This window comes from Periplaneta americana, chromosome 8 (assembly GCF_040183065.1).
Source record: "Periplaneta americana isolate PAMFEO1 chromosome 8, P.americana_PAMFEO1_priV1, whole genome shotgun sequence".
NCBI classification, from domain to species: domain Eukaryota; kingdom Metazoa; phylum Arthropoda; class Insecta; order Blattodea; family Blattidae; genus Periplaneta; species Periplaneta americana.
In genome coordinates, this window is record NC_091124.1 from 105,872,348 (window position 1) to 105,894,394 (window position 22,047).

Consider the following 22,047-nt stretch of genomic DNA (forward strand, 5'->3'; position numbering starts at 1 on the left):
TGTTAATGTGTGTTGTAGAATTTTCATGTGATTTTACTGTCTCAGACAAAATTGCTCTAATCTGTACACTCCTTTTTAGTTCACAGAGTTTCGACCCCAAATAGCAGACAATGAAAACAATATAACGATTTTCATTTCTCACATGCCGTTAACCATTCCTTCTTTTCAAACCACTCAGAACAAAATTCTCTACATTTCTTTCCGTCCTGTTGAATGATATTAATACTTTTAGTTACAATGGTTATTGAAGGAGGAAAATTCACTCCGGCGCTGGCGGTCCTACGTTCTAAGGACTCAGGTTCGATCTCCGACGTCAGAGGGAATTTTTCTCCTTTAATAATTCACTAGGGAACAACTGTTCTGCGGTAAAAAAGAAAGTTGGTTACTGGTATGGAAACCGATGCCCTCAGTTCGAAAATAATTTTGTTTTTTAGTTTTGTCGCAATTTCATTTTTTCGATAAGTATCACCGCGCAGTATTCACTATACGTTAAGACGAGGTGCCTCCTCGCAGATGGCACTAAATATCCACAACTAAATATTTTTGTTCTAATATTTATCTCAGAATGATGTTTCATCATCCCATGCCCTATTACCTCATCCTCATTCTCATTTTCCCGGGAAGTTGTTTACAGAAAACACTAACAATTATATAGTTGTTAAATCTTGTCGGTTGAGCAGTTGGCTTACTTCAGTGAACACGTGTGAATTTTGTTACAGTGTTGTCCCTAGAATCGTAGTGCAAAAGCGTGATTTTAAAAACTGAATATGGCGAGTTCATCAGGATTGCGTACGAGACAGTGTGTACAAAATCCTCAGACGTTTTTCTATATTTGTGAGTGTTATATATTCGAAAAGTAGAGTGGATCGGGAGAAGATGCCTGACTTTTTCTTTGGTTGAAAATATAAGATACTGTTCATTTAGTTTCGATTTTCATATTGAAATAGCAAAGCCTGGAAGGTATTTTGAAACTATATTTTTGGTACAAAAGAGAAAACAGCAAGTTTTCTTCTTGCCTGCACTGTAGGCATCTTTCCCCGATAGTCGGGTAAGATGGCAAATGCTATTAACACACTTACTGATATATGTATTTTACCTGCACTTGGTTTAATACATGTACATAACATAATTGACTTAATCTAAAGCTCATGTACACTTTTTCACTCGTTTAACACTACTTAGAAACAAAGTCATTGCACATATTGTGACAGCGACGTGACATTCGAACTCACGACCAGCGTCCCGCAAGAGAGCAGATCGCGCGTAAGTCGACACGGGCTCCACGGAGCACTGAGGGACGGCGCGCGGCGGAGAGAAGAGAGGGGAAAGGGCCTACGCGGCGAGGGAGTGTGCGCGCGCATCTGTTGCTGGCAGAGACGAGAGGGATCTGGATTGTTCTCTGGAGTGCTATCTCTGGACACGCGTGGAACTTTCCAGGCTACGTCGCTGTGGCTATAAAAGAAGAAACGCGAGCGAACTTCAGCAGTTTTCAGTTTATTCAGCCAGTCAGTAAGCTAGCGTTGTGAACAGAGCAAGCCAGCCAGTCTTGTGTACCGGAGTTCGACTTGAGTGTGCGTCCGCAACTGTGTCAGCATCCGAAGGCCTGAGTTCGAGTGCAGTGGACCGCAGTTGGAGGGACCTGAGTTCGAGTGCACTGGATTGTCTCTGAAGGTCTGGGGTTCGAGATTCTGTGAACGCGAGTGACTGAGTCAGAAGACCTGTGAACTGAGAACTGACAGTTCTGATTTGTAAATAGTGCTTTGTAAATATTAGTTAAGATTAACAGTTCATTGTTGTTCGTAATAGTCCAAGTAAATTGTCATTGTCGTTTGTGGAGTGCAATAACGAACACTGTGTTACTGTGTGGAGAGCAAATCCTATTGTTGAGTAGTAATAAAATTTACAATATTTTGTTACCGTGTGCAAGACTCGTGAAATCACTGCACACAATGAATTCAATACAGTATTTTTTTTGTAATCAGTCTTTTTAGGCGGCGTTTAAGGATACGGTAAGGAATCCCATATGCTTGCGATTGTCCAAAACAGTTCATACCCTGTGTTATAACATGTTCCATCGGGAGAAAGGAGAAAGTTCAGCACCGCATCGACAGAAGACTGATTGACGTCACCAAGAAGGACTGCTTTCCCCTTCCACGAATTGACGACACTTTGGACATCCTGGCCGGAGCAGAGTGGTTCTCGACGTTGGATCTCAAGTCAGGATACTGGCAGGTGGCGTTACATTCTCAGGACAAGGAGAAAACGGCATTCTCTACAGGCCAGGGACTATGGCAGTTCACCGTTATGCCGTTCGGCCTCTGCAACGCCCCGGCTACATTCCAGAGATTACTGGAGTCCGTAATGAGAGGCCTGACATACGACACCTGTTTGCTGTACCTTGATGACGTCATCGTGGTCAGCAAGACTTTCGGTGAACAACTGTCCAACCTGAGGAAAGTGTTCGAGAGACTGCGACAAGCCAGGCTGAAGATGAACCCGAAGAAATGTCATCTATTCCAGAAGAAGGTCAGCTACCTGGGGCACGTAGTAGGGGCCAACGGAGTGGCCAATAGGGGCCAACGGAGTGGCCACAGACCCGCAGAAGCTACAAGCCGTCAGAGGATGGCCGAGACCGAGGGACAAGCAGGAGCTGCGCCGCTTTCTCGGCCTCTGCACTTATTACAGAAGGTTCGTAGCTGGGTACGCCAAAATCGCTAAGCCTCTAACCCAGCTGACTGAGGAGAAACGACAATTCTAATGGACGGACGAGGCGGAGTCATCCTTCCAGTCACTGAAAGAGGCGCTCTGCACTGCTCCTGTACTGGGACACCCCATCCCTGGAAGGAAGTTCACACTTGACACCAACGCTAGCAACGTAGGCATCGGCGGAGTACTCTCTCAGGAACAGGACGGGCAAGAGAGGGTGATTGCCTACTTCAGCGGAACATTATCCAAGGCTGAGAGACACGTAGAGAACTTCTTGCCATTGTGGAAGCCCTGAAGCATTTCCACAAATATTTGTATGGCAGGAATTCCATCTGATGACAGACCATTCTGCACTCACCTGGCTATTAGGCTTCAAGAATCTGGAGGGGCAGACCGCCCGTTGGGTTCAACGTCTGCAAGAGTACAACTTCACCTCTGAACACCGCCAAGGGAAGAAACATTCCAACGCTGATGCCTTATCACGACGCCCGTGCCCGGATGGCTGCAAACAGTGCCTGAAAGTAGAAGAGCGAGATGGCGCCCACGCAGTCCGAGCAATTGCCGCCCAGCCGAGCCCAGGATGGAGCTGGAGGACCCAAACATTGGACAGCTACTACGTGATGTGGAGTCCGGCCAGAGACCAGTATGGGCCGATATCGTCAACCGTAGCACCACTTACAAGAGCTACTGGGCCCAGTGGGAATCCTTCACTGTCAAGGACGGTATCCTGAAGAGGATTTGGGAGTCGGCCGATGGAAAGGCCCGCATAGAACAATTTGTCCTGCCCAGGAGCAAGGTGAAGGAAGTGCTGGAGGAGACTCATGCTGGAATGACTGGAGGCCACCTGGGAGCCAACAAGACGCTGGACAATCTAAGGCAGAGGTTCTATTGGTTGCATCAGAGAACCGACACGGAACAATGGTGCCGAAGATGCGACACCTATGCGGCCAGTAGCGGACCAAGGACACGCAGCAGGCGAGCCATGCACCAGTACAACGTGGGAGCTCCCTTTGAGAGGATCGCCATCGACGTTGCTGGACCGTTCCCGGTCACGGATCGTGGGAACCGCTACCTGCTAGTCGCCATGGATTACTTCACAAAATGGCCAGAGGTGTACGCGATTCCCAACTAAGAGGCTTCGACGGTGGCCGACGCGCTTCTTGACAACTTCATCTGCCGATTCGGGGTGCCCCGGGAATTGCACAGCGATCAGGGACGCAACTTCGAATCCAACCTGATGGGAGAATTGCTCGAGCGTCTGGGGGTGTATAAAACCAGGAACATTCCCCTCCACCCACAGTCTGACGGCATGGTGGAACGATACATCAAAATCGTGGAGGAGCACCTGCGGAAGGTGGTGTCCAACCATCAGCGAGACTGGGATGCCAAAGTTCCACAGTTCCTCTTGGCCTACAGAGCTTCGGTCCACGATACATCAGGGATGACACCGGCAAACATGGTCTTCGGGAGAGAGCTGCGCCTGCTCTGTGATCTGCTGTTTGGCACGCCACCCAGCGCCGACCACCAGCAACTGACTATGTGGCAGAACTCACCGAGAAGTTGAATGGAGTCCACCAACTGGCCAGAGAGCACCTCAAGATGGCCAGCGACAGGATGAAAGTGCGCTACGACAGATTAGCCAACTCTGCAGGATTCCAGGAGGGCGACCTGGTGTGGCTGTATCGACCTACCAGGACCAAAGGAAAATCACCAAAGCAGCAGCGTGCCTGGGATGGACCATACCGCGTGGTGACCCGGATCAACGACGTGGTGTACCGCATCCAGCGACAACCCCGAGGGAAGATGATGGTGGTGCATCTGGACCGACTAGTAGCCTACCAAGGGACTGCCCGGGACGAGCAGCCCTAAGGAGGGAGCAATGTGACAGCGACGTGAGATTCGAACTCACGACCAGCGTCCCGCAAGAGAGCAGATCGCGCGTAAGTCGACACGGGCTCCACGGAGCACTGAGGGACGGCGCGCGGCGGAGAGAAGAGAGGGGAAAGGGCCTACGCGGCGAGGGAGTGTGCGCGCGCATCTGGTGCTGGCAGAGACGAGAGGGATCTGGATTGTTCTCTGGAGTGCTATCTCTGGACACGCGTGGAACTTTCCAGGCTACGTCGCTGTGGCTATAAAAGAAGAAACGCGAGCGAACTTCAGCAGTTTTCAGTTTATTCAGCCAGTCAGTAAGCTAGCGTTGTGAACAGAGCAAGCCAGCCAGTCTTGTGTACCGGAGTTCGACTTGAGTGTGCGTCCGCAACTGTGTCAGCATCCGAAGGCCTGAGTTCGAGTGCAGTGGACCGCAGTTGGAGGGACCTGAGTTCGAGTGCACTGGATTGTCTCTGAAGGTCTGGGGTTCGAGATTCTGTGAACGCGAGTGACTGAGTCAGAAGACCTGTGAACTGAGAACTGACAGTTCTGATTTGTAAATAGTGCTTTGTAAATATTAGTTAAGATTAACAGTTCATTGTTGTTCGTAATAGTCCAAGTAAATTGTCATTGTCGTTTGTGGAGTGCAATAACGAACACTGTGTTACTGTGTGGAGAGCATATCCTATTGTTGAGTAGTAATAAAATTTACAATATTTTGTTACCGTGTGCAAGACTCGTGAAATCACTGCACACAATGAATTCAATACAGTATTTTTTTGTAATCAGTCTTTTTAGGCGGCGTTTAAGGATACGGTAAGGAATCCCATATGCTGGCGATGGTCCAAAACAGTTCATACCCTGTGTTATAACATGTTCCATCGCAAATTGAAGATTGTCCTTAATTCGGTGACTTCTATCAGAGAATCTTACGTAATATTTACATATTTCCTGCAATAAAACAAAAAAAAAACTCTTGCAACAAGTTGTTATCTTACCCTGAAAAAAGTGGTCATCTTCTTCAAGTATCGGGGTAAGATGCCTAGTGCTGTGACGCAACCTAAGATGGCGGAACAATGTAGTTGATTGTTAACAATACAAACTTTAGAACCTTTACTACAATATCCATTACAAAAGTTTGACAGTTATTACGAATTCAAGGGTGTATTAAAATTTTTACATACCTTTGCAATTATTTTGTAGCAGAAAAATGAGTTGTTTTCTTGCTTTTCTTCTTCTGACAACAAGAACACGTGGCAAAATGAGTTAGCTTCCACTCTACAGACATTCATCTGTCTCAGTGATCATGAAGACATGCCCGAGGCGTTCTCTCTTGGAAGAATGTGAAACTACAAAGAAATAAGATCTTCCCCCGATAGTCATTTATCCCCGATTCACTCTATGTAAAATAAATTAGTTTGTAAAGAAGCTATATTTTGCGTACTTCAAAGTAAAAGTTGTTGACATGGATAAATCCTTTGCACCTCATAATGCGTGTAACAGTCGTGTAGAAGATTATGTTACTGGTATGCAGGAAAACGAAAAGCAATGGCATTTGCTATACCAATGGTATGGCGTGAGCAGAGGAATCACTACGATGACTTTTATTTTTGTATGTGTAATGTTACTGGTTACAACAAGGAGAACAAGAAATCAATTAAGTATCCAAATCTTCAATCAGCTTTGAGGCCTGTTCCTAATGGGCCCGACTTACTTGTACCTACACCACCAACAAACTTAGATGACAGTGAATCTGAAAGCATTTCTCCAAATGCAGATACTAAGATGTCTTCTGATCTAGACGAATTTGAAAATTCACCGAAAAAAAAATTACCCAACCCGAGCTGAATGATTTGGTAAGGGAATTAGGACTCACCAAAAAGAAAAGTGAATTACTAGACTCTAGACTGCATGAGAAGAACATGTTGGTAATTATAGTTACATTTTCGTGGTACAGGAATCGTGAAAAATTTTTCCGGAAATACTATACACAGGAAGATAGACTGGTATATTGTACAGATGTGAGAAATCTATTAAAACGGTTGGGAGAAGAAGTATATGAGCCCAAAAGTTGGAGGCTTTTATTGATTCTTCGAAAAGAAGCCTTAAAGCAGCATTGCTTCATAATGACAATAAATTAGCGTCCATACCCCTTGCACATTGTACAGTACTATCGCAATCATACGAAACATTAAGGTTGGTTCTTGAAAAAATTTAATATCATGAACATGAGTGGCAAATATGCAGTGACCTGACGTTTGTTGGTTTACTATTGGGACAACAGGTAGGATGCACTAAATTTCCATGCGAGTGGGACACCAGGGCCAGGAACAAACATTGGAATATTGTATACTGGCCTGAAAGAAAGAAACTAACGCCAGGAGACAAAAATATTAACAATGTTAAGTCTCGTTGCTCGTAAGAAAATTATACTCCCTCCGTTACATATAACACTGAGAGTTATGAAGCAGTTTGCCAAGGCACTAAAAAAATCTTCCTTGCTTCCAGTACTTATGTACGAAGTTTACTTCTTTGTCACATGCTGAAATCAAGGAGGGAATATTTGATGGCCCACAAATTCGAAAGCTGATGATGGACCACAATTTCACCAGTAAAATGGACGAAACAGATGAAAGTGCATGGAACGTGTTCAAAGAATTTGTGAAGAAATTTCTTGGTAACGTGAAGGATCCACGGTACAAAGAAATTGTAGGAAACATGCTGGACAAGTTCAAAGTGCTCGGTTACAACATGAACCTAAAGCTTCACTTTCTATTGGCTCATATACACTAATGCGAATTTCCTGCGAATTTAAGAGCCCTAAGCGAAGAGAAAGGTGAAAGGTTTCACAGGATCTAAAAGAGGTAGAGCGACGCTACCAGGGACGTTGGGATGTAAATATGATGGCCGATTACTGGTAGAGTATTGCACGTGATGACTCTTCCAGAGAATACTCGAGGACTTCACACACACTAAAATTCAATGGAAAGAGAAAAAGAGAAACCGAGGACGTCTAACATACATTCTGAAGATAAGCTTTCTGCTCTTATAATTTCGTTCAGTAAGATGTTTTCCTTGTATATGGGCCTAATGTTTCTGTGAATTCTTAACTGTTTCTTTTATTGTTATACAACATAGAAAAAAATAGATGGACGTGTTAACGAATCAGATACACAAAATAATTATATGATTTCAATGAACACGCTGTAACTTATAATTTTATTTTGTGGCAAAATAATGTTTTGCTAAATTGCCAAAAAAAACCTGACGTGATACGGCAAAACAAAATACATTTTTGAATTCAGCACACCGAAATTAGTAAAAGTGCCATATTTATATTTATACAGCAGAAAAAAAGTTTCCATTTATTCCCTAGTGTAACCATTGTTACCATAACATAAAGCCTGTAGAACCAAAAATTAATCTTTACGTAAATATTTTTAGGCTGAAAAGGTCCTGGAGCTTAAATTGTCAATTCATCTTCTAATTTTAACCGCGAGAACGGAGTTTCAATCAAACTGTCTAATGTATTCATTCTTTCAAACACTTTTGCACACTTTATAGTAGTTTTACTTAATGGTGTATTCTTATACACACTTTTGCAAACGTACCTATCCACATCAAACGCTGTACATACACTCACACGCACTTTACGTTGAACTTAATGTATTATAGAACTTCAATTTTAACTCAATACTACAACTCAAGTAACGCTGCAAGGCTTTGAGGGTGGTGGGGAAAGGGGCGGGGAAGAACTGCTAGTGTGTTACTGTCCAACTTTTAATGGCAAAATGAACTACGTACAGGGCGGGCTCTCACCGGCCCAGTCAGTCCATTCTCTCGCAGAATTGCGTCAATCCATAATATTTTTTTTGTATTGAAAACGCATTAAGAAAGATGACTTTAATATGAAACATACTGCATTATATTGTAATTTACGTTCTCAAAAATGGGGACCGGGGCCGGGCCCCATTGGCCCTTAAAGAGGATCCATCCCTGATAAGAACCATATACAGTCACTGTATGGCATAAAAATATCAAATAAACTACACAGTATTATTTCTCTGCTGTGATAGCATATGTACTCATATGTACTCCACACACATTTAACTTGCCTGCCGCTGGAGTGCTACTGTCGCGCCAGTTGTTAAATGTTGGCATATTTTATACGTATGAGTTGCGCGACTGTGGTCTAAATAGAGCGGCCTTGAAAACTGCTTTCGCTGTGTAAATACCCTGCACAGAGAACTCGCATATACTGTTATCTCTCATTATTTGATTACAGCTACTCTAAATTATTCAGCTGAGTTGAACTTTTTCTTTAACTCTCGCGAGAGAAGAAGTAGAAATGGCGGCCAAGAAACAATGGAGTGTGAAGGAGACGAAGAGATTGATTGAAGTACATGAATTCGAAAGTTCTTTGTGGAATGTGTTTGAGAATAATCACAAGAATAAAGACCTGAGAAATCAGCCATTGTCAAAAACTGCTGAGACGGTTCAGGCAACAGTGGAAAAGGTACAGCGAAAGCTCCATAACCTCCGGTAAGTATACGAACTATTATTATTATTATTATTATTATTATTATTATTATTATTAGTATTATTATTATTATTATTATTATTATTATTATTATTACATTGGTCATTCAATGTTTAGTGGCAACAATGTTTGTATGAGGTACTATCAGCGGTATATGATGCAAGCTGATAACATTGAGAAAGAAGAGCATCTGATGTGAATTTGAAGGCAATAATGTCATTTATAAGATATTTGTAGTGAGTTGGATTTGTAGACTGTTATCTGTAGTGCTCTAAAATGTTTAGCAAATACGAACAAAAATGCTTCATTAAAATTCAGATTGCAAGAGGCAAGAATGCTCGACAATGCGATACAACAATACTGGAAGCTTGTGGTAGAGAGACTTCACCATATCGTACCGTGGCTAGGTGGGCACATGCATTTCGCAAAGGGAGGGAAGATATTCATCAAAAACGTGGAGCTGGCAGACCGCAATCGGCAAGTGATGATGTGCATGTGAACGCTGTAAGAGCGCTGCTGGAAGAACACTGTTGTTGGACTTGTATTGAACTAGCAAGGCATTCTTCACATACTTCTGGTACGATTCTTCACATACTTAAGAAGTTAAAGATGAGGAAAATCTGCGCTCGGTGGGTTCCACACCATCTTAAACATGTGGCAGAGAATGGAAACGGCGAGATTGCACTTAGAACGCTATGGACGTGAAGGCGAACGTTTCCTTCGACGTATCATAACTTTAGATGAAACCTGGGTTCGTGCTACCAACCAAAATTGAAGAGACAATTGTTCGTATTTGCTAAACATTTTAGAGCACCACAGATAACAGTCTACAAATTCAACTCACTACAAATATCACATCGGATGCTCTTCTTTCTCATTGTTATCAGCTTGCATCATTTATCGCTGATAGCGCCACATACAAACATTGTTGCCACTAACTATTGAATGCCCCATGTATTATTATTATTATTATTATTATTATTATTATTATTATTATTATTATTATTATTATTATTATATTGAATCGACGTTTATATTCTAAGATGGAAGGACAGTTGGAAAAAGAGTAGTTTGGCTTCAGGAAGGGAAAAGGTATGAGAAATGAAACTGGACTGCTACGAACAATCGGCGAAAGATAGGGCCTACCTACAGAAGAATAAAGAAGTTTTGCTGATGATGTGGCGTTTTGTTAGCAGTAGAGGAGACGATACTAAGGGATATGCAAGTGGAACTAAATGACATCTGTGAGCAGTATGGGATGAAGATACATGCAACAAAAGGAAGACCATAATTGTCGGAAGAACAATAAAGAGCGTAAACGTGCGAATACTAAATGAGGCAATAGAGCAAGTGGACAGCTTCAAATACTTGGGGTGTACTATAAGAAGTAACAAAAGCTACTGTAAGGACGTCAAAAGAAGGATAGAAATGGCAAATGAAGCTTTTAATAGAAGAATAAGCATCTTCTACGAACCATTGTAAAAGAAACTAAGAAGAGACTAGTGAAATACTTTGTTTGGAGTATGTCATTCTATGGAGCAGAAACATGGACATTACGACGAAATTAAGAGAAGCGACTAGAAGCATTTGCAATATGGATATGGAAAAGAATGGAGTATGTGAAAAGAACAGACAGAATAAGAAATTAAGCTGTGTTGAAAAGAGTGGGTGAAGAAAGAATGATGCTGAAAATGATCAGGAAGAGAAAAAGAAATTGGTTTGGTCACTGGCTGGGAAGAAACTGCATACTGAAGAATGCACTGGAAGGAATGGCGAACAAAAGAAGATTTCAGATGATAGACGACATAAAGATTTATGGATCATATGCGGAGACTAAGATGAAGGCAGAAAATAGGAAAGATTGCAAAATGCTGGGTTTGCAGTAACAGACCTGCCCTAGGGTAGAAGGCTATATGTATCTACGTATTATTCATAACTTCTTGTATTAAGAACAATAAAATCATGTGTTTAAGGTATAAACCTGTTGCTAGGAAACGTAATGTGACCAACAATCTTTCCTGTATACTAATGGTAATGCTCATATTTTTGTCTTTTTTGCCATTTGGAGGTCCAATCAAAATTATTGTTTCTTCTATTTTTGATGTGACATCCTAAGAATATTTCTTAACCGAATTGGATCTTCCATCCACAACTCATTGACGAGGGACGTGTAAGCGCCATGCGTGTTCCGACATGATATCAAAGATTTTCCCCAGATAGTTCTATTTCTTTTCTGCCTTCTCTTCAGAAGAATTATTGCAATAACTACAGCCACAGCAATACGTTATGCTTCTGACATGGTTGTTTTCTCTAAATGCTCTCTCTCAGCACTTTCTCTCACTCTAAACTGTCTGCACCATGTAAACGGTCTGGAGAGTAATATTAGAATTTAGAATTATATAATTTATTCTAATGAGAGCTCTCTAATGGGTTTAGGGAAACTATGTTCTATCACCGTGTAAACACCCTGTTAGGTAGCTTTCCTGATACTTTACACCTTTTCTAGCTCTAAACTGTCGCCGTGTAAACGTAGAATAATAAGTAATAAATGTGCAATGCTGCCATATTTATCCATATCCATACAAAATTAGGCTACCAATAGAAGGAAACATTTTTACTTTAAGTACAAGCAAAATGAGGGTGAACACGTCAAATATGGAAGGCATGGCAACCCTAGCAAAATGTTTTTCCTACAATCGAAAATGGTTTCCAAAATAACAATTATATAAACATAATGAACTAAAATTATTATATGTTCTTTTCATCAATATCATTACTAGGGCTCTGATTTGTATGTAAAAAAAAGATTTTTTATTCTAACATGTACATTCCTAAAATAAAGTTTAATATCCATATCGAGGTCCGACAAACGTAAATTCCAAATTTTATTTTACATAAAAAAGCATATTTTACAAAAAAAGTTATATGAATAAATATTTTCGATATTTTCTTCATAAATACATATTTTAGTACTTTTCCTCATTCTCCTTTAACATTTTACAACAAAAATTTGTATCTCAAAAAAATTCACTTCCGCTCGAGGTGAGAATGATTCACTTGCACGTGCTTAATCGGGGAAGAACAGAATTCAATCTCAAGATTACGTCATACAGGGACCTCTATGTTAATGTGCGTGCTGTTTTTACTTCTGTAAACAGTGACTCATTGCAGTGAGAAGGATATTCTTACCTGTTTGTTAGTTAGAATCAGATCACTAGAGCAGTTGGTTTATTTTGTGAAGTGTAGCTGTGTGAATTAAAAATGTCTAAAGTGAAATCGTGTGTGAGCGAGCGTCGCAACAGTACCTACTACAGTTTCAAAACACTTTTACCACCGATGGAAAATATTATTTTGTGAGCCATGTGCAAAATCAGTAAGTGCAGATCAACGATCCCAGGTAATACAACATACTGTATGTCAGGAAGTAAGCACATTGCAGCTGCATTGCGTGTTCTTATAGGAGAACAAACGCCATCCTCATCTTCCAACATTCAAAAACACTCAGATTATTATTCATATTTATGTAGAGCCTTTCTTCCAGCTGACATTCCCTTTTATAAGGTGAACAATCCCGAGCTGAGAAAGTTTCTTACTAAATATACGAACATAAGTCTCTTGTGAGTCGACGCTACGGAAAAATTATCTTCCAAAGAGCTATGATGAAACATTACAAAACATTAGGTCTACATGTGAAAACAAAAAAAAAAATCTGGTTAAGTATTGACAAAACTACCGATGCCAGTGGTCGAAAAGTGAGAAATGTAATAGTAGGTGTACTTAAAAATGACGAAATAATTTCCAAGCAATTTTTCTTGCTAGCCTGTGAAGAAATGTCAGCTGCAAATCATGCAACAATAGCTAGGCTATTTAATCAATCTTTGGAGGTTTTGTACCCGAGTGGTGTGAAATATGACAGTGTATTGCTTCTGCTTACTGACTCCACGGCATGTATGAAGAAAGCTGCTGAAGGTCTTTGTGTAAGTTATCTTAATATGATTCATGTAACGTGTGTCGCTCACTCCCTGCATAGATTGTGTGAAACAAACCGATCATTTACCCTAATGTGTACAAGTTAATGTCCAACGGAAAAAAAGTCTTTGTAAAATATCTATCATGGATTGATCGTTTCAAAAAGATAAATCCTGATTTTCCATTGCCTCCTATACCTGTAGTCACGCCTTGGTGCACCTGGCTTAATGCCGTGTTGTACTCGTATTATGCAGGTCATTTTGAAGCATTTACATCTGTACTACGGTAAGTGAACTGGACAAAGATGATGCCTCTGCAATTGAGATTATTCAGAATGTAATAGGGGAGATGGAGGCAGGTTGGCTACAGAGGCACGTTGGCATACAAGTTTTATTTCGGTAGTTATGCGACGGATTGCAGCACCACGCAGACATTATGATTCCTGCTTTATAAAGCATGCTCCACGGAAGCGTCAGACTTTCGTGGCAAGCGGTAGAAGAGGAAGCCATGAAGTTGTTTTTGCAGCAAGATAAGTAAATTTTCACCATCTCGTGATTCTTTTTTTTTTTTTACAAGGTACATATGTAATATTAGGTGAAGTTTAAATACATCGTTGCAAAATGCAATCAATTGGCTTTGTTTCGTGTTAATTTCATTTCGCATTCATTACTCTAATTCGTAATTTTAACACAAATCAAATATCCACACGAGAGGCAAGTTGGCACAGTTGTTAGGGGGCAGATTGGCACGATGTTTAACCTACCTCGCTGTGTTACTTTAAATGATTTTATAAATTATACAATACGTAAAACACTTATTCATATAATTTGTTATTATATAAGTTAAATTTAATTGATTGTAAATATAAAACATATATGTTCATTGCAGTAAATGAGAAAATGAAGACTTCAAAAACCTGATAGAGCAACTACGAGCTGTCAGTGCTGTAAAGTTAGAAAACAGAAATGTGGCCAAGGGGCCAAGGATTTTAATATCCAATTCCAGTCTCCCACTCAGTATTGTAGGTAAGCTACGGATGAGAACATGAGGGAAAAATTGTCTATTGCGATATTTACTGACTCTCCAGGAGGAGAAGATATCGAAAAAGGATAATGAATTTGTTCAGCAAAAATACAAGAGGGGACTTTAGTAGTGAGAAAAGGAATCTTAAGCCCAGTCGAAAGACAAAGAATAATTCAAGAAGGGAAAGTAACGAAGAAGACAGAATGACATATTGCCTGTATTATGTTAATTCTTACTCAGAATGTGCACTAGGTGACAGTGCCTGGAGTGTAAGTTATGGTAGATAAAAATTTTACAGATGGAAATAGAAACTTTGTATGCATAAACTCCTTCTCAGATATGTATGTAGTCATTTACAAGTTCAAAATTAATTTTTCTACCTGATTTTCTAGGATTCAGTTCTTCTTTTATCTAAGTGTTTAACTTCATGGGTATATATTTAGCCTATGTGCGTCCATCATATTAAATCATTTGTCTATATAAACAAATAAATTTTAAATTTAAAAAAGTCTAGTCTTATATGCAGTTTGCCTTTATTTAACATGTAGCCAATTTACCCCATACCATGTGTCAATCTGCCTCTAGGGCGAGGTAAGTTTATTCAATCTGCACGTTTCAAAATAATACAAAATTTCAAATTTAAATCGTGATGAAATCTAAATTCAAATATCTCTCCACATAGCCAAAGAACCATGCAGAACGACCATCTTTGAGGATTTCATAAAATGCTATACAAATTACGGAAAAAAAAAATGAAACGTAATATTTGAGCTATCCTGCTCCCTTTCCCCTATGTGATACTACTTTAAAATATGACTTGGCCTTCATATCTGCTAATTTTAGTTTCTTGAGTCACTCAATAAAGAAACAAGAAACTACTGTAGATTTATTGAGTAATCCAGTTAAATAAATATAGTATGTTGAAAGGCAACCTAACGCTATCTCAGGTTCGAAAATAGAAGTTCTAAGAAAAAAAATTTAAGGGTCTATGTTTGAGAAAAATAGTGGCTACGAAACCTTCTGCAAAGTCGCTCAAGTTTTGGAAGGCCAAAACATAAGTGAACTTGATCGCACGTGTGTTAGTAATATACCCCTCGTCAAATATGCAAGGTTAACATTGTGTGATGTAGAACGTTCCTTTTCTCAATATAAGGCATTGTTCTCTGATAATAGGCAAGGATTTGCGGTCCACAATCTGGAGATATTTGTTGTGCACTACAAGTCCAGTCAGCATTTTACATCTGATGTTTAACTGCAATTGGTGAGTTTCAATACAATTTTTTCTTGCAAGTTACGAAACATTCTGAGGTTTTTTTTCATTTTCAGAAAATATTTCTCTAGTTTTAACACATATTTTTTCAAAATTTTTAGCACATAAAAATAAATATTTTTAAGTTTTTAGCACATAAAAATTCGGGCCCTAATCACTACTGTGACACAAAATGTTACCATACTTTCTTAATATGATGCAATTCTTAATAATAGCGAATATCAGAACATTTTCATGTATTTTTTTACGTCGAAGATATACACAATTGCGCTACCGAATACATCTAAAATCATGGATGAAGAAAAAAAATACTTTTTTCATAATTTTTAGAATGTTACACGCAAAATGCACTTCATGTAAATTCCGACTTCAGTTACATCAATATCATTATGCATTAACTTTACTCCTCACGTAAATATATAGCAGCAGTGATATACACACCCCAACAGCCAAGAAGAGGTCGTAGTAGTAACCGTACTTGTATGACTAAATGTCTCTCTCCTTTATGGAAAGAATCAGCGTTATGGATGCAGGCAGGTACAGCGCGAACGCCATGAAGTTGTATAAAACTCCCTATAACACAATAATAGAAGATAAATCAGTACTCTCGGCTTTTGTTTGAAACCTTTTTAAAAGAAATAAAGAGAAAGGAAACGGAGAAAGAAAAGAAAGTAAGAAAGAAGGAAAGAAACAAACAAAGAAGGAAAGAGATAAGAAAGAAGGAAAGAGATAAAGAAAAAAGGAAAGAAAAGAAAAAGAGAAGAAAGAATGAATTTGAACAGAGCTCTGATTTTGAAGATTTCGAAAATTCAACATTAGCCTACTAGTAAACTTCAGTTTCTGTTTGTAATAATGAAGTTCATATTAATATTGCCCCATTACAAGGCCCCTAGCGATTACCTGTGTTTAATTCTGGCTTAGTAACTTTATTTTTTTAATTTATTTCCAACCGACATTCCAATAGAACGGAGATTGGCGAACTGTTCATTCTGAATGTATATTTTTTACTACAATTTTATGAAGTTAAAATAATAAAACATACAACCTACTGACACAGAAAGGAACACACCACATCGGTTTTATGACTTACTGCAACAAAAGTAAGTAATTATTATAGGACATTTAAATGCCAGAGTTGAAAACAATAAACTATTCTAACTCAAGATTGTAGATAACATTTGATGAAGATATAATTAATGGTAAATGAAAATAATTACGGAATTGTGCAATAGTTGAAACATATGAACTGGAAGCACAATCACTAGCAAGGAAATGTAGCCTAATGTGCTATATAATATGAATGATCAGCTCAAGGAAATATATTATTGATAAACTGTGTCACTGCGAGCAGGAAAGTTCAGTTATTGGGCATGAAATACACAGATCAGGCTTTGAGTTTAAGCCATACACGAAATAAAAGCTATGTTAAAGGGATCTTTGTTTGAAGTGCACATTTGCGAAACACATACTTATAATATTATTACCGACGCAAAAGATAACTCATGCTTGAATCTAGATATTATTTTGCAATGCTTGGGAAAAGTGGCATAAGTCAGTTTCCACAAACTTTTTTTATTAATTTATTGACAACTTACGGAACATCTGCTCGCTTGGGAAAAGAGACGTAAGTATTACTCCATTACAATAATTCATACAGAAGAAAATCAAATCGATATAAATCAGTGTGAAGGCAGTTATTTTTTCCTTCTCCTGTAAAATTAACATTTTTGACTTGTGCCACTTTTCCCGAGCGCTACAGATTTAGCTCCCTACTTATTTATTTACAAGAGTGGAACTGTATTACACATCACTTTATGGTACACGCTTGTAATATCTACCTTATAACAAAAATAAACACACTCTTTTTTTAATTTAGTTATTGCTTGTAATAATAGTATGACAAATCTTAAATATTAGACAAAGAGGGAGATTATATTAGAGCAGATTCCGAATATCTTTATCTTTCAACAGTACATTTCTTATATCTGATACAGATTCCTCCTCGATGAATTGACGTTTAGATATTGAATATGAACGAATTTACGTAACCAGTTTGAAAGAAAAGGCTGAAAGCAATATGCAGCATGTTAAGAACAACTTCTCAGATAAGACAGATTCTCAAAGTGCTCATTCCTTTGACAAATCTTCCTATAATGATTAAGCTAAATTGTAGACTGCTAATAGGCTGCGAAATCCAGTGGCTTAATTAAGTACCCAGGCACCCTCCCCAATATCGTCCAGTTTCGAAGATGCCTCGAGAAAAAAAGAGAATCGAAGTGGTATTCAGATAATAGGTGGAGACTATCGATATTCAAAAGTAGTTTCCATATTATCACATAGCATAGGCGGAACTGGAGAATTTCATTAATGGGCGCTCCTCATACCCCAATTTTTGTGACCTGGAACTATACCTGGGCTTTAATGAAAAATGCCCCGTTTTCTTACATATTGCATATTGTATTTATTAATTTTTATATCCAACAAATAAGAAAAAAGTTATATTTTCAATAGGCATTTTCAAAGGATAGCATCAGCAGCCTCTTACATTCAAAGAAAAATACCTAAATATTTGTTGTACCTAGTTATTCTATTACTGTCTGCATTACTTGAAACATGGCATCACCAGTGATTTTATTGTTTTTATATTCTGAGGTCAAAGTATAGATACCGGTACCTATAAAAATCGGTAAATTTAGTTACATTATTTTATATTGGGTGTAAGACAATTAAACTTGTGACAAAACCAAAAATTATACAATTTTAATGGCGAATAAATCTTTCTAGTTCAAAATATATGTTTCTGTTTACTACCAGTACTACACTACAGTATATGTTTAAAACTCTATGAATATAATTGTGTATTTTTCTTGTATCTTATTTAACTTTTATTTTAATTTAATCTTTACTATTCATAACCTATATTTATCCTCATCGAGAGTAGTGCATGTAAATATGTGGCCTAGATAAGGCAAGAGATTTCTTTTATATACTGCATTTGTCTCTGGTTTTCATATTTTCATATTGGTACGGTAGTATTTTTTTAAGTTAGAAGTAATGTAGAGCACATTATATACTTAATTTCATTTAAGATGTTTACGTAAAAGTTTAGAGAATTCATAGCTCATATTAAATTAAAAGAAATAGTTCAAGATAACCCACAATATAAATAATTTCAATACGCATACACGGACTTGGGAGGTAACATCATTGTAGCAACTGTATTAGAAAGAGAGAAAGATTCCCTCACCAACATGGCGACGCGCGAACCTAGTGGCACGATATTTTAACATACGGTGTTTCCTCCATTTTAGTATAGAGCTCAATGGTCATAACTAGGAACGAAATTGAGCAATAGGAAATGATAAGGGTCGAAAGAGGTGACGTAGTGTATCGAAAGACGTTAGAAGATGACTTCGAAAAATTTATTTAAAAATTTACGTTATCTAACAATTCCAATTTGACAAAGGGTATAACAAAACCGACCCATGATGATGATGATGATGATGATGATGATGATGATGATGATGATGGTGGTGGTGGTGGTGGTGGTGGTGGTGATGGTGATGACCATAGCTGTATTGGTAGTTGTGGTTGAGTTCATGATAATGGTAGTGATGGTGCTAATGATAATGATGATTGTAGTAGAGTACTACTGCTGACGGTAGAATTTTCATTTTCCTTCGTGAATGTTTTATTTTTATAAAAGTTTTTTTTTTAATTTTCCATTTTTCAAATTAAGCCTATTCTCTCCGCAAATGTTTGCGTGTTTGCGTTCGAAATGGTTTTAAAAGTTACAAAGAATATTATGAGAAACTTACATAACTTAAAATTGTACTTCGACATTTACGTATATTTAGGTTCTCCACAGCACATATCCAATTTCTGTACAGAACCGATATGAATATACAGGATGTTTGAAAAGGTTGTAAAAACCTTCGTAGGGTTGTATGACAGGACATTTGTAGCAGTTTGAGATAGGAAATGCATGTTCGCCAAATCCTCCTTTCATAGCTGCGTCATTGTAAACGTGCTAACTCCTGCAGTCAGACAAGCTGCTTGAAATTAAAACCCTTTTGATGCCTAGTAACAGTTGACGCCGACTTGTAAAATATATTGGGGGTGGTCACTCAGAAAAGGAAAACCACTTTCAAGTTATATATATATATATATATATATATATATATATATATATATATATATATATATATAAAATTTATGTTGAAACTGTTGCAACAAACGATATTGTTAGTTGGTAAATATAAACACTGTTCATAGTTTGTATAATCAATAATTATTTCATTATTAACAACACTACGATTTTTCATGATGATTAATAAAATCTTAACATGTACCACAGAAGGGTGGCCCTTTTGCGAATTACGTTTTCATGTTTGCTTGCAAATTTCATTTCTAGTGATGATCTCATTTGCTATTCCATCCAAATCTAAATGCAGAGCTTCTTACTCTGAGAATGCATGATAACTACATCATTCATTCGCTATTGACCCATGGTAGACTTAACGTAGGATGTAAGTCTACGGAAAGAGGAGAATGATCGCTCAGCAGTAGAGGTAGACACTAGTATTGTAAGAATAGTCTTATGAACTAACAAGTTCTGGTAGCATGTCACGAAGAAAAGCTTCTTTCCGAAAGAGATCAAAAACAGTCTGCAAATCTGTGATGTGGTGCAGTTTTGATCTTGCAATATCTAATAACATGTCCCTGTGTAAAAGTAGTTTCTCCTTGTCCAAGTCATCTCCATGAAATGAGAGAATTTCTTCCTGTTCCTTATTATCGTCATTCAAACCACCAATTAGAAAATTCTCACTCTTAACAAGAAAATCTGCAGTAAAAGTGTCAGTGCGATCATCCAAGAAGTTCACAATATTGTCAAGAACTTCGTAAAACTATCTACGATACAAATCATCAGGAGATGATAGTTGTGGGAACTGGGAAGTCTGTATAGAAGAATATTGGGGACCCCCAGTAATTATTTTGGGGGTGCTCAAAATGCAAAGCATCCCCAAGTCGGTGCCAATGCTAGTAACTGTATCCGTGTTTCAAATAGTTAAAAAATACTTCGATGGGTTGTAGGGCAGAACATTTGGAGCCAATTGAGAAGTGAATGCAATACGCCGAAGCATGTCTATGTATTCCCGCCACGTATATCGTTCCATGTTATTGGGATGAGTTCATTGTGCACTGTCAACTAGTGTCCTGCAATGTTCCAACATGAGAGAGGCAACCAATGTAAAATTCGTCTTATTCCATATAAAGAACTAATCTCAACATATGTGCCAATATCCTTAAGCAGTTGAAACATGAAAGGATGGATATGGAGAACAGCGACTATTTTAAAAGAAGGCCGAACAAACATGACAGGTCGCCTTCTGTAGAGCGAACGTCGGCGAATATTGAACTTGGCCATACTCGACAAACTTGAACCGAACATAGCGTCTGTAATGTATGATGCCGTCAACTACAACTCAATTTATGAAATATGAAACAAATTTTAAGTCTCCCAGTTCGTAACAAATTAAATGTAAACAACTCACCATGTTTCGCTGTTCTCTTGTCGCCGCTCCATTAGTTATTGATCTGAAGGAGGAACAGCAATGATGATGCGTTAAATGTGCACTGTCAGCAAAGACCACAACTCAGGTAAGAAACGACGAGGTCATATTACCCAACTTTCGACTCACGGGGGAATGCTAATTGCCTCCTACAACCAAAATGTATCTAATTCTCGACCTCAGTATTGCTTGCTTATTATTTTCCACACGGACACAGTTACTAGGTACCAATTAATTCATAGTTTTCTGCCAAAGGGCAGACCCAGCATTATCCAATTTTTCCTATTTTCTGCCTTTCTCTTAGTCAGCATATATGATCCATATATCTTAATGTTGACTGTCATTTGATAGCTGATATTATTTAAGACCTTTAATTTCAAGTAACTTGTCTTCTGTGGTTATCACTTTTACAACGACGTAGCTCTGAAAGGTGGCTTTGACGGACATGCATTCCCTATCTCAAACGCCTTCAAATGTCCTACCCTACAACCCCACGAAGGTTTTACAATCTTTCCTAACACTCTGTATGCAATATTGAAGGTATCTACAGATTCGTAAGATGTTGGTCTGCAGAGGCATTTATCGGTAAAACAGTAAGCTTGTTGGGCGAGAAATGGCTGGTACACAGAGTGGTGTTTACTCACGTAGACAGTCTTTGACAGGAAAGTGGCCGTATTGAAGGAGAGCACGCACGACAGCAGCACGCAGAGCGTGTTGAGCAGGAAGGTGGTCACCACCAACAAGAAGAACATGACGGGCTTCCACACGTCCAGCTGATCCTTGCTGAGGACGAAGTTTATCCACTCGGCGGCCTGCGCGGCGGGCTTCCACATGCCCAGCTGATCCTTGCTGAAGACGTTTATCCACTCGTCGGACTGCGCTTCCAATTCATAGTAATAGCGGCTCCCGTAGAATCCCACGAGGCCCAAGCACATAGCTCCCAGCACCTGTACACAAAGAAACACATGGTATTGGCTGTCATCTAGAATCACAGATTTATCCAGCACGTTCAAAAATGTCGGTAGCTTCCAATAAATGAGTTGGGATTATTCGAAAAACAAAATCGACGGATAGCGATACTACCACAATTCCGAACA

The 22,047-nt window shown here is 38.9% G+C and overlaps 1 protein-coding gene across 3 annotated transcripts in view; it reads right to left on the reverse strand.

The window, feature by feature from the left end:
* The window catches only part of LOC138704920 (uncharacterized), a 73,694-nt gene that overhangs the window by 18,240 nt on the left and 33,407 nt on the right, over positions 1–22,047 (reverse strand). For 2 of the 3 annotated variants that reach the window (XM_069833320.1, XM_069833321.1), the window contains exons 2-3: positions 21,595–21,897; positions 15,819–15,950 (exon numbers count right to left, since the gene is read on the reverse strand). In XM_069833320.1, coding sequence (XP_069689421.1) covers positions 15,864–15,950; positions 21,595–21,885 — 378 coding nt within the window. In that variant the 5' untranslated portion in view covers positions 21,886–21,897 and the 3' untranslated portion in view covers positions 15,819–15,863. The remainder of the gene's footprint in view (positions 1–15,818; positions 15,951–21,594; positions 21,898–22,047) is intronic. The other variant, XM_069833322.1, reaches the window with a different exon arrangement.